The sequence below is a fragment of the Grus americana genome, chromosome 2 (assembly GCF_028858705.1).
Source record: "Grus americana isolate bGruAme1 chromosome 2, bGruAme1.mat, whole genome shotgun sequence".
Lineage (NCBI taxonomy): Eukaryota > Metazoa > Chordata > Aves > Gruiformes > Gruidae > Grus > Grus americana.
Window position 1 is genome coordinate 112,996,806 of NC_072853.1, and position 13,470 is coordinate 113,010,275.

Genomic DNA, 13,470 nt, shown 5'->3' on the forward strand with positions numbered 1-13,470 from the left:
GTTTGATTTCAAGGTTCAGAACTTTAGTCAGAAGCATATCCAAGGAATCAGATTCACAGATTGGCAGGGCTTAGAAGGGACCTCTAGAGACCATCTAATCCACTCCCTCTCCTAAAGCAGGATCACCTAGAGCAGGTTGCACAGGATCATGTCCAGCTAGGTTTTGAATATCTCCAGAGAAGACAACTTCACAAACTCTCTGGGCAGCCCGTTCCAGTGCTCACTCTCAGAGTAAAGAAGTTTCTTCTCATGTTCAGATGGGACTTCCTGTGTTCCAGCTTGTGCCCATCACCCCTTGTCCTGTCACTGGGCATCACTGAAAAGAGGCTGGCCCCTTCCTCTAGACACCCGCCCTTTAGGTATTTGTAAGCATTGATGAGATCCCCTCACAGTCTTCTCTCCTCCAGGCTAAACAGACCCAGCGCTCTCAGCCTTTCCTCTCTTAAGAGATGCTCCAGACCCCTAATCAACCTTGTAGCCCTCCGCTGGACTCTCTCCAGTAGTTCCCCGTCTTTCTTGAACTGGGGCGCCCAGAACTGGACACAGTTCTCCAGATGTGGCCTCACCAGGGCAGAGTACAGGGGGAGGATAACCTCCCTCAACCTGCTGGACACACTCTTCTTAATGCGCCCCAGGATACCATTGGCCGCCTTGGCCACGAGGGCACACTGCTGGCTCATGGAGAACGTGTTGTCCACCAGGACTCTCAGATCCTTCTTCTGCAGTGCTGCTTCCCAGCAGGCCAACCCCTAACCCGTACTGGTGCTTCGGGTTATTCCTCCCTAGGTGCAGGACCCTACACTTGCCCTTATTGAACTTCATTTGGTTCCTCTGCCCAGCTCTCTAGCCTGTACAGGTCTCACTGAATGGCAGCACAGACTTCTGGTGTGTCTGCCACTTCTCCCAGCTTGGTATCATCATCAAACTTGCTGAGGATACGCTCTGTCCCCTCATCCAGGTCACTGATGAATACGTTGAACAAGACTGGACCCAGTACTGACCCCTGGGGCACACCACTAGATACAGGTCTCCAACTGGACCCTGCACCACTTATCGCAACCCTCTGAGCCCTGCCATTCAGCCAGTTGTCAATCCACCTCACTGTCCATTCATCCAACCCACACTTCCTAAGCTTACCTATGAGGATGTTATGGGAGACAGTATCAAAAAGCCTTGCTGAAGTCAAGGTAGACAACATCCACTGCTCTACCTTCATCCACGCAGCTGGTCATGCCATCATAGAAGGCTATCAGAGTGGTCAGACATGATTTCCCCTTGGTGAATCTATGCTGACCACTCCCAATAACCTTCTTGTCCTCCACATGCTTATTGATAACCCCCAGAATCAGTATTAAGTCACTTCAGTAACAACTATTTCCTAGCAAAAAAAAAAAAAAAAAAAAAAAAGCGCAAGCCATTCAGAATTTCTTTATGCAGGAATGTTCTCTCAGATCTTAAAAATCAGATGTATAAAGCATATGATCTTGTCTCCTTTTCAAGAGTTTTATATTGTGTGCTGTGTGATATTATTGTGTATCTTTGGTGCATTCCACATTTGTATTACACTATCTTTATTTCCTTAATAAAAAGTTAACTTGAATAAAACACACACATTTTAGTCAAACTTCCATCTCTTCCACTGTTACCTCTTTGCTGCGCCAAAAATTAGTGTTACATGAAATATAAAGTACTGAAGAAAATTAATGTTACATATGTGACAGATAATGAAGGTTCAAGTTTTGTGCTGTGCTGGTAATATATTGATTTCACAGCTTAAAATTAAGACTTTACTGACTGGAAGCATGGCCTCAAAAGTTATGTGATCTGCAACAGTAAACTGCTTTCTGAGATATTAGATCAGTAGCCAGATGGTTGAAAGAAACTAAAATTCACAACATGAAATTTCTCTAAGCTAAAATGGAATATATATTGCTATTAGTTCTATCCATTTTTCAAATGTCAGATACAGGACATAATAGAATACTAAAATGATTAAAATGCTTTGTGAGGAGCTGTAAAAATGTATTAACATACCTCAAAATTAAGCACCTCAGTGATGCGTGTAGATGTTCTGTTGCTTGAATTCATTATAATTTATCTACTGCATCATCTGATAACCTCTAATACCATCCTGCAAGCACATTCAATTGTTTGTTTACTGATGGGAAGCTTCCACAGAGCGCTGTTATACTGATGTTACACTACTTATTATCTATAGTCACCACAATGCAATACAAACCCAACATCATTTGTTGTAACTTTTTTTTTCCAGTTCATAAGACTGGCATTTTAAATTTTATTTAAGGAAAAAAAGATCATACTCTAGTTTACTAGGTTATGCCTCAAATGATCACATTACTTGTATATGAATTCCATGTTATCTGGTCAACAAATAAGGTTTAATAAAGAAAAAACAGCATGCAAAAGTAAGATTCTTTTTTACTTTGGCCACTTTTCTACATGTTAACTGAAACAAGTTTTTCTACTTTTCTCAGAGCTATTTTGTGGAATTTTGAATACAACCCAGTCACATGAACATAAATGTAGAACACGGGAGATTTTACTACAAATAATACATTACTATTTTAAAGTAACTTTCAAACAAGGATACAATATGATTTCAAAATTACTTCAGTAAATTTTCACAACAACAACAGACACATTTGTTTCTTTGGAGTCACTGACCACTTAAGTCTTTGAAACAAAACTGTCCCTCTATACATCAGAAAATGGTTTTGAAAAACTGATGAAATAATATATGACCAACTTCAAATAAAAAATAAGAAGCAAGTTTTAGCATGTTTATTTTAATCATGGAAGAGAATGACTAAGTTTGAATGAATTGTTAAAAGCCCCCAGTGAATAGACAGAACTGTTACTAACAATGATTAAATGATTCCTATGATTATATTGCCTCAAGTCCTTGTGAGGTGATGCAAACATCTGGATTTCCAGTGTAGATCTTAACACAATCTTTTAATAAAATCCATCTTCATAATGGCCACTGAGGACTATTGCTCTCATAATACAACTTACATACAATTATTCAGTATAGCACTTGTATTTTCTGTCGTTCACATATCGTTGAAAATCTATACGAGTCCTGGTTTTTTTCAATTTTTCAACATAATTTCCTTTATTCATGTGGTACTAATAACATTTTGCCCTTTCTAACACTTTATACCCCCATTTAATTTTGTTTGGTATATTTTGAGGTGTGCATGAAGTTTCTGGCATCGTATTGGAAGTACTAACCTTCACTCTACAGACACCAGGGTCAGAATGTAAAAATTACTTACACTACAGTTACTGTGATCAGTCATTGCTTAGTGTATATGTGCATTTGAAGAGAAGTACGTGTAAGGACAACACTCAAATTCATGTCTTCTCATGTTCTGAGATAGGACATCATATGAGTATGTATCATTAACATGGCAGCAACGGGCAAGACAGTCTTAGGACACTAGGCACGAGATGTTTTGGCTTCCTCCAACAATGCTTGGCATTTTGTATTTATTTTTTTATAGAAAGGACTCTGGTAACAATAATTGCCACAAGCACAGAGTTCTGATGTTTGCCATTGTTCTCAGCAGAAAACAAGTCTATTGGCAGAATATCAATCCTACAGTAGTTATGTCCAGATCACGCATGGTTAGCTTTCAACAACCTACTCAAACATGAATATCTGACGCTAAGTACAGAAACTTGATGAACTCCTTGTTTATCTAGGGCACGCAAGTGTCATTCTCTAAAGATCTACACTACTGCTTCCAGAGTACCAGGAGCACCACCACAGAAGACCGTCTAGTGTTTATGATGCCATAGAACAGACTCGTAACACTATCTCGCTTGAGAATTGACATTTGGAGACCAAATTCTGCATCTGTAGGTGATTCAAGACAGCTTAAGTAAACTTCTATTTGACCAGCATTTTTCTGAGGTGAAGACACACAGTCTACGTAGCCCTGGAATCTAGATACTCAGCTACCTCTGTAAAGCTTCCTGCACTATTGCAACCACCCAAGATCTTGGGTATCAGTGGGAACAGCAGCACATAAAGCTTTTCAGAACCACTAATGGCATCTCTCTGCTTATCTTCAGGCAGGATGATTGAGTTGTCAGGTTCTGAATTGTGAGAATTATCTGGATGGCTTCACAATTCCCTCTTATAAAGAGGGACTAGCAGTATCAAAGAATGGATGAGACTTCCCACACATATGTATGGTTTCATCATCCAGGTATCAACAACGTGTCTATCACAGCTCTTGAAGTGACTGCACGTGGCCATTAAGAGGTTAGCATAAATTGTCAATTTATTCACTGGAGATTTAGGACACCATTTTTCTTCCATTTTCTGTAACTCAAGCATTGGCTTTGTGAGCCTAGAGTGAGATACCTGAGGAATATAAGCACTAGAATTTTCTTAGATTCCCAAAGATTAGACCTCTTGTTGGCCTCTGGAAGGCATGCATAACAGATGTATTAGCATAGATCAACTTGCTACATGAAGCATCAAATTTTAGCACGTGGCACAAAGATTCTATTAAATTTATAAGTTGAGCACCATACCTCATGCCCTGTGATATGCATGAGACCAGAAACAGCAGCTGCAATAGAGTCATATCCACCTCTCTGAACCATAGGACCAGTCTGACCATAACCTAAAACAGAAAGAGAACAATTAGTAATTCAATCAAGGACAAGTACAACATAAACACATATTACTATTTTAGTACAAAAAAGAACCAACTACTATTTCTCATTAGCTTTTGTTCACAAGTTCTCCAGATTGTACAACCAATGAATGCTATTGTATTCTATTTATTCTCACACATTTTTAAGAGTAAATGGTTGGATTTATCCTGTGCGGGTTGATGATGTGTTTGATCTTAATTCTAGACAGACTCCTGTCCCTGGTATGTGTCATTCACGTTGGATAGAATTCCTTTTTTCATTTGCTGGGTCAGCTGGGGTGGGATTCAGATGTCATTTCAGAGGCTCTGTGGTATCTCTACAGGTCTTCAACTACTGCTCAACAGGGTCCATGATGCCTATGTTATATTTCTACTCTGCCATAAAGATATCTTGAATACCACAAGTGATACTAAAATCATGACACTATGATTTAGACACATGAATTGTTCCCCCCTTACTTCTCTTACTTTATTCCACATCTGAACAGAGCTACCTTCAAAATAAAGCATTGTTTACAACAGAGGGCAAGTCTGGCCCTTTAGCAAGTACACACAATCTGTTTGCCAAGAGTTAGCAACAATGAAATGCAAAATACAAAAAACTTTTATGGAACTACATAAATACAGTTTTGTTCAGCATCCTTGCTTTTCTCTGCTTTAACTCATTATGTTCTAACAACCACAAAATCAACTGAAGAGGTTACAAATCCAGATATCAATCCTATGCTCCTGCCAGGGACTACTGCCTGTCAATCACAGCATAACCTAATAATTTAGGGCTGAAATTGGATGCAGTTAGTGTACTGGGCCTGTACAATGTAATGACCTTAAATGGTCAAAGAGCCAAGTCTGCTTTTCTTTTATGGAATGAGTGACCACCAACACAGAGGGGAGAAGTCAATAGGGAATGAGTAACATGTTTGATTGCTATTATTAGAACTATTACAAACTGTCAGAGCCATTGAGAATCAGATTTAAGAGTCTCTCCTCCTCCTCGAAGAGGTAGCAAATTTAAAAGCTATTCTCATGCTTTCTTTACCCATTTCAGATATCTTTAGGAGAAATCCCCTAATTACAGGAACAAACAGTTATGAAATTTGTCACAGACAAGATTCCTAGTTTGGTTGGCACTTTTAAGGCAATGTTTCTGTATTACTCTTAGCTGTGAGGACAGTATTAAAAAAAAATAGAATCAACATATACTGCAAGATAAAACTTCCCAAGTCTAAATTCCTTTTAATTATTCTCCCAGAATAATCTTCTTTATATACAGATAGTCTGTTTGGTAGACATAACAGTCTAAACATTGGCTTTGTTGACTACAGCACACAATTAAAAATCATTACTCATTGGGGTAATCATCTTCAGTTCCTCCATTTGGACCAATGCTGTTATGTACAAAATTCATAAATGATGTCTAATGTACAGTGCAAGGGAATAATGATCACTTCAAATGGGAGTTAAAGGACTTTGTTACTCCAATTAATATTTAGCAATTCATACCAAGCAAAACAATATCCACTAGCCATACCAGTTTCCCCATTATACCACAAACTATCTTAATTACCTGGAGACATCAGATCCACATTGTGCAAAGCTGAGGAGGAACTCAACTTCTACACTCAGTGTCACAGGGAATATCAAGATACCACAGTCAGCACATCGACTTTGTCAATGTAGCCTCAAAACAAACATTTTGGAAGAAAGGACTCAACACTTTACTTATGGTCAAATCTGTATCTTATTGACTTCACTACTCACAAGAGAGAAGAAAAAACCTACCAGTTTACCCAGTTTTATTCAAAATCATGTCTCTGACAACAGCTCACTACGAGACCCTAATAAGCAACTGGTGACATTTCCTTTCATATTTACACACTTAAGTTTGCAGAAAATAAGTGTTTTCATTTTCAAACATAGCAGGACTAGCAAATAAAATACGGTAGACCCACCCAAACATGCTCTGGAGGGCTCTAACTAGACATATACCATTATCTCATCAGAATGAACTGTAGCATTAAAACCATTTAAATGTGTGGGGCCACTTCAAAAACAAAAATCTTGCTCAATAAAAAAAAATACTCAAAACAACTTTAATTGAATAGTGAAAAGCATATTGAAGTAAGTGAGAAATTATGTACTGGCCTCAGTTATTAACAAAGAAAAGACATCTCAACACGTCTCTCTCACAAATGTCTTCATAAACAGAAAACATCTGAAAATTAAGCATTTAGTATGTAGACAGAACAACTATAAAATGCTTTGCAATGCTCTTCTAAGGACAAACACCCATCCCCCAAACACTGTATTCAGGGAAGGTGACGGGACACAAGTCATGCATTTTTCTAGTGGTATTTTAGAAATACACTTTTTAAGTCCTTTTCACACATTATAACAGCCTGGTTTCAAAATAAAAGTTATTTAATGGCTTTCCAGCTAAAATCAGAGGTTCTAAGGATTGTTTAATTAGTTTTTACAGGTCACAATAGATTAAAAAGAAAAAACCCATAATTCTGCTTTTGATCTGAATTCTGAATTGACAAAGCTAGTATAGGGACAAAATCTTTTGTTATTGGAAATGGTTTGCCCCGGGAACTATGAACATAAAATGCCTGGAAGAAGAGGTAGCTATCTCACTGTAAGAGTTAAATGACAAATAGTTATTTCTAAAATTGAAAGATCTCATTATCCAGACAAAAAAAAATCAAACGCTGAACATTATTATTCTAGTAAACTACACAGGTCAATGGAGCAACCCAGTGCAGATGTTTTAGAAATAACTATGAACACAAATACAAAAAGTTTGAAAGAGAGCACAAAATGACATTCAGAAAATTTTCAGTCTGGTGCACATCATAACTGATATATATACGTACATATATATACACATATACATGTTTATACATATATAATTATATAAAACAACTTCTTAAAGATATAAAAATGCCACACAAAGTTTTATGTCTGTCCAAATATGCTGCGCGCTCTCACACTTGAATTCAGCAAATCTATGTTTTTGCATGCTATCACACACGCTTAACCCTAAATATAGGTTCCTGTTTAGTATAACACAGTAGAGTAGATGGCTCATCAAGTTTAGATACAATGGAAAATACTTTAGGCTAAATAGATAATCCCTGTTGAATACAGAAAGACAGACTTTACAGCAATGGTCTCTGAAGATGAAACTGCCCTCTAGTGGAGTTTACCTCTTCAGGCTACAGTCAATATTTCAATAATTTCTTTATACCAGTAAAGAATTTATTTTAGTCCCTCAAGTACAGTGAGTATATTATTTTTTGGGGGAGAACGTATTTCAGAGGAGAAACAAAAGAATTTAAAACTTAATTTAATAAAACTGAGTTTTCTAAACCATGTCAGTTGCAAAGGGAGCAGCATAGAAGCCTAATCTCATGTAAAGGTTTAGGTTTGTGTGAAACACAATCTGGAAAGAACAAAAGTAAGTTGCAATCCCCCCTTAAATCCCTATTCAACTCCCCAAATCCCTATTCTACACCTTGTACTAGGAAGGCACAATTTATTCTGATACCTGCCACATCCTCACATACAGAATCACAGCATGGTAGGGCTTAGAAGGGACCTCTAGAGACCATCTAATCCACTCCCTCTCCTAAAGCAGGATCACCTAGAGCAGGTTGCACAGGATCATGTCCAGCTAGGTTTTGAATATCTCCAGAGAAGACAACTTCACAAACTCTCTGGGCAGCCCGTTCCAGTGCTCACTCTCAGAGTAAAGAAGTTTCTTCTCATGTTCAGATGGGACTTCCTGTGTTCCAGCTTGTGCCCATCACCCCTTGTCCTGTCACTGGGCATCACTGAAAAGAGGCTGGCCCCTTCCTCTAGACACCCGCCCTTTAGGTATTTGTAAGCATTGATGAGATCCCCTCACAGTCTTCTCTCCTCCAGGCTAAACAGACCCAGCGCTCTCAGCCTTTCCTCTCTTAAGAGATGCTCCAGACCCCTAATCAACCTTGTAGCCCTCCGCTGGACTCTCTCCAGTAGTTCCCCGTCTTTCTTGAACTGGGGCGCCCAGAACTGGACACAGTTCTCCAGATGTGGCCTCACCAGGGCAGAGTACAGGGGGAGGATAACCTCCCTCAACCTGCTGGACACACTCTTCTTAATGCGCCCCAGGATACCATTGGCCGCCTTGGCCACGAGGGCACACTGCTGGCTCATGGAGAACGTGTTGTCCACCAGGACTCTCAGATCCTTCTTCTGCAGTGCTGCTTCCCAGCAGGCCAACCCCTAACCCGTACTGGTGCTTCGGGTTATTCCTCCCTAGGTGCAGGACCCTACACTTGCCCTTATTGAACTTCATTTGGTTCCTCTGCCCAGCTCTCTAGCCTGTACAGGTCTCACTGAATGGCAGCACAGACTTCTGGTGTGTCTGCCACTTCTCCCAGCTTGGTATCATCATCAAACTTGCTGAGGATACGCTCTGTCCCCTCATCCAGGTCACTGATGAATACGTTGAACAAGACTGGACCCAGTACTGACCCCTGGGGCACACCACTAGATACAGGTCTCCAACTGGACCCTGCACCACTTATCGCAACCCTCTGAGCCCTGCCATTCAGCCAGTTGTCAATCCACCTCACTGTCCATTCATCCAACCCACACTTCCTAAGCTTACCTATGAGGATGTTATGGGAGACAGTATCAAAAAGCCTTGCTGAAGTCAAGGTAGACAACATCCACTGCTCTCCTCACATACTGGTCAGACATGATTTCTCCTTGGTGAATCCATGCTGACCACTCCTGGTAACCTTCTTTTCCTCCACATGCTTAAAGATGACCCCCAGAATGAGCTGTTCAGTTGCCTTTCCAGGGATGGAGGTGAGGCTGACTGGGCTGCAGTTGCCTGGGTCCTCCTTCTTGCCCTTTTTGAAGACTGGAGTGACATTGGCTTGGCTGTCCTCCAGTCCTCAGGCACCTCTCCTGTTCTCCATGACCTTTCGAAGATGATGGAGAGTGGCCTAGCAATAACATCTGCCAGCTCCCTCAGCACTCGTGGGTACATCCCATCAGGGCCCATGGATTTGTGGGTGTCAAGTTTGCCTAAATGATCTCTAACCTGATCCTCCTCAACTAGGGGATGGCCTTTTTTTCTCCATACTTCCTCTCCTACCTCCAGGGTCTGAGATTCCTGAGGGCCGGCCTTAGCAGTAAAGACTGAAATAAAGAAGGCATCCACTAACTCCGCCTTCTCTGTATACCAGTGCACCCATCTCATTCAGCAGCGAGCCCACGTTCTCCCTGGTCTTCCTTTTGCTACTGATGTACTTGAAGCTCTTCTTGTTGTCCTTGACATCCCTTGCCAGATTTAATTCCAAGTGGGCCTTAGCCTTCCTCATTGCATCCCTGCATATTCTGACAATGTTCCTATATACTCCTCCCAAGTGGCCAGTCCCTTTTTCCACATTCTGTAAACTTCCTTCTTCCTTTGAGTTTTTCCAGAAGCTCACCCTCACTAAGTTTCCAGATGACACCAAGTTGGGCAGAAGCATTGATCTGCTTGAGGGCAGGAAGGCTCTAGAGAGGGATCTGGACAGGCTAGATTGATGGACCAAGGTCAACTGTATGAGGTTCAAAGCAGTTAAGTGACAGGTCCTGCGCTTGGGTCACGACAACCCCATAAAACACTACAGGCATCCTGGCTTGTATCAGAAAAAGTGTGGCCAGCAGGACTAGGGAAGTGATTGTCCCCCTGTACTCAGCACTGGTAAGGCCGCACCTTGAGTACTGTGTTCAGTTTTGAGCCACTCACTACAAAAAAAGACATTGAGGTGCTAGAGCGTGTCCAAGGAAGGGCAACGAAGCTGGTGAAGGGTCTAGAGCACAAGTCTTATGAGGAGCGGCTGAGGGAACTGGGGTTGTTCAGCCTGGAGAAGAGGAGGCCGAGGGGAGACCTTATCACTCTCTACAGCTCCCTAAAAGGAGGTTGTAGCCAGGTGGTGTTGGTCTCTTCTCCCAAGTAAGAAGTGATAGGACAAGAGAAAATGGTCTCAAGTTGTGCCAGGGGAGGTTTAGGTTGGATATTAGGAAAAATTTCTTCACCGAAAGGGTTACCAAGCACTGGAACAGGCTGCCCAGGGAAGTGGTTGACTCACCATCCCTGGAGGTATTTAAAAGACACGTAGATGTTGTCCTTAGGGACATGGTTTAGTGGTGAACTTGGCAGTGCTAGGTTAATGGTTTTGATGATCTTAAAGGTCTTTTCCAACCTAAACGATTATATGATTCTAAATTACACCATTATTAATACATCACAATTCCTGACAAAGGGAAGGACTGAAAGCATTTCTTTCCCCCAGATTTTTCTAGTTGGATCAGAGAGACCTAGACCTAAAAAAACCCCACTCTGCAATGGGAAATAAATCTTAGCTACTTCTCTAAAGCTGCTGTGACATTCCTGCTCTGATGAAAGGGGGCCAATTAGACTGAAATGCAGAAGTCACCTCTGACACAATGAAGCTAATCATTTCTGTGCTTAGTGTACAAGTGCCATGTGATGGCACTCAAGCTCTGGAACATACTATAGGAAAAATGATAATATTTGCAGGCATCATATGGGACAAAAGTTTGGGAAAAAATAACATGTCATAACAAACTACTGCTAGTTTATCCACTTTTAAATGGTCAATATATTTATCACATGAGAGAGAGACATACTTTGCTTTGGAATCCACCCTAAATGATTCTGGTCTGAGAGACAGAAATAAATATTATGAAGTGAGAAAGGTCAGGCTGAAGATTAGGAAAAATGTAATAACAGTAAAAGCTGTTAGACTGCACAAAAGTGTTATTAGTGAAGCTGCCAAATGCCAGATGCTCAAAAATGTCACACTAAATTTAAAAATGCTAGCAAAAACTGTTTCCAAAAAGAACTCTGTTAGAAAAACAGACTAATGTGTCTTTCCAGGTTTAGCTTTACAATATCATGTCAGCTACAACATAGCTTTATTTCATTTTTGCCAGATGACAGCGGGATTTTTAGCTACGTTTATGGCAAACATTCTTCATAGATTTTAAGAAAGCAGGCAAACCAAATAAACAACTTTGTCTGGGACAAAGTTCCATGTGTCTCTAGATCCTATGCTATTCCAAGACTTATACTGAGCACACACATTTGGACACCTCGTTTGCTTGCTTAGGAGTTACTGACAATATGATGACAGGGTTCCTAACATGTGTATAAAAACAATTCATTTCAGCTAGGAGCTGCCTGAAAACATCTGGGATAAACAGACACCAATGTGTTGCAATATCATCACTTGAAGGACAATCACCCTAAAACCAGTATTTTTTTGTAGGTTACATTAGAGTCATTTGGGATTTTTGCAAAGGTAAACAAAAATGCTTCTCCGTTTCTCAGATTGTTGTGCATTTGATTTGTTTTTGATGAAATTTAACACTTTCCCCAGGATGGCGGGTCACAAATGCAGTTTGTACCTTCCACAAAACAAGAGAGAAAGAAGTAAATCTTAAAAAATTACTAAAAGCACAGGAACTGGAAGGGAGACAGGAGAACTCGTGCAACACCTGAAATTGCTACTCTCATTTCTTCAATACAATTTGCTTTCAAGCTAATGATGTCCCTGTAATTAACTGCTACAGGAAAGTCTGAATATGATTTTCTATGTCATAAAAAAAGAAAGATCAGCATTTCTCTTTATGACCTTTGTCCAAAATAATTGTATCACATGCTCGAGAAAACCAAAAGCCATCATTTCTGCACTTCTTCATGATTTGATACCATGATAAAATTTTATAAGACCAAATATAAAACACATTATACTAAAAGGAGAGAAAAAACCAACACGGAGACATGCTGTCAACACAGAGCAATTCCCTGTAGCTCAATTCCCACATGACAAATGACATTATAAAGTTAGCCTGTATAGGATATTCTGAGCAATACATAGAAAAATACGTTCGACATAGGCATTTCTACAAATAGGGACTAAACATTGTCACAAATTCAATCCAGATAGATGGCTATCCCTGCTGAATAACAAATTAATGAGAAACACCTTTTGACTTGTTCTATTGCCAAAAGAAAACATTCAATTAAAGACAGCTTACATCTTTACTTAATAAAGATTAATGAAACTAGCAGAAGAACACAAGCAATTCTCTGTGATGAGAAAAGCCAAAATCTAACAGACACATTATATGAAACTTTGCAAAGTCAGAGCTGCCAAATACTTTAGCAAAACGAGTAACGGCTTTTGGAAAATGCTTGCCATGTGTTGGTCAGAAGGAAAGGAAGTACAACTTCCTGGGTAGGCAAGCTTACAGGAGATCAGAACCGATACAAAAAAGGTGAAGTCAGAGCAAATTGTCAAGAGAGATGAAAGGAGTTAAAGAAAAAAAAAAAAAACAACAAAACCCTGTAAGTCAGCAGGCATAAAATCTGACCAGCAATCTAATACATTTCATTTCCCAATTTATGATTCTGGATGTGTACAGTGTATCAATTACTTTATTGCTTTTACACATGCTGATTTAGACATTCTAACCCTGTGTTTTAAACAAAATCAGGTGTTATAAATTGGAAGGCAAAGATAAAGATAAAATAAAATTATTAGATCAAATGCAGGATTTCTGTTAGGATTTAGCTACTGAAAGAGTAGAAGGGGACAAACAACAGCCTCTGCCAGTTGTCCAACTCCATTCATGTGATCCAGGTACCCAGCCTCACACTACTCCTCTGAAAACACCAACCACACTTCTGGGACACAGCCACAGA

At 40.0% G+C, this 13,470-nt stretch overlaps 1 protein-coding gene across 7 annotated transcripts in view; it reads right to left on the reverse strand.

Moving 5' to 3' along the window:
* SUGCT (succinyl-CoA:glutarate-CoA transferase) overlaps positions 1-13,470 on the reverse strand; it is a 346,273-nt gene that overhangs the window by 299,111 nt on the left and 33,692 nt on the right. For all 7 annotated transcript variants that reach the window (XR_008575765.1, XM_054815788.1, XM_054815787.1 and 4 more), the window contains one exon: positions 4,570-4,661. Coding sequence is in view for 6 of the 7 variants with exons in the window: in XM_054815788.1 (XP_054671763.1) it covers positions 4,570-4,661 (92 nt within the window). In the remaining variant the exon portion in view is untranslated. The remainder of the gene's footprint in view (positions 1-4,569; positions 4,662-13,470) is intronic.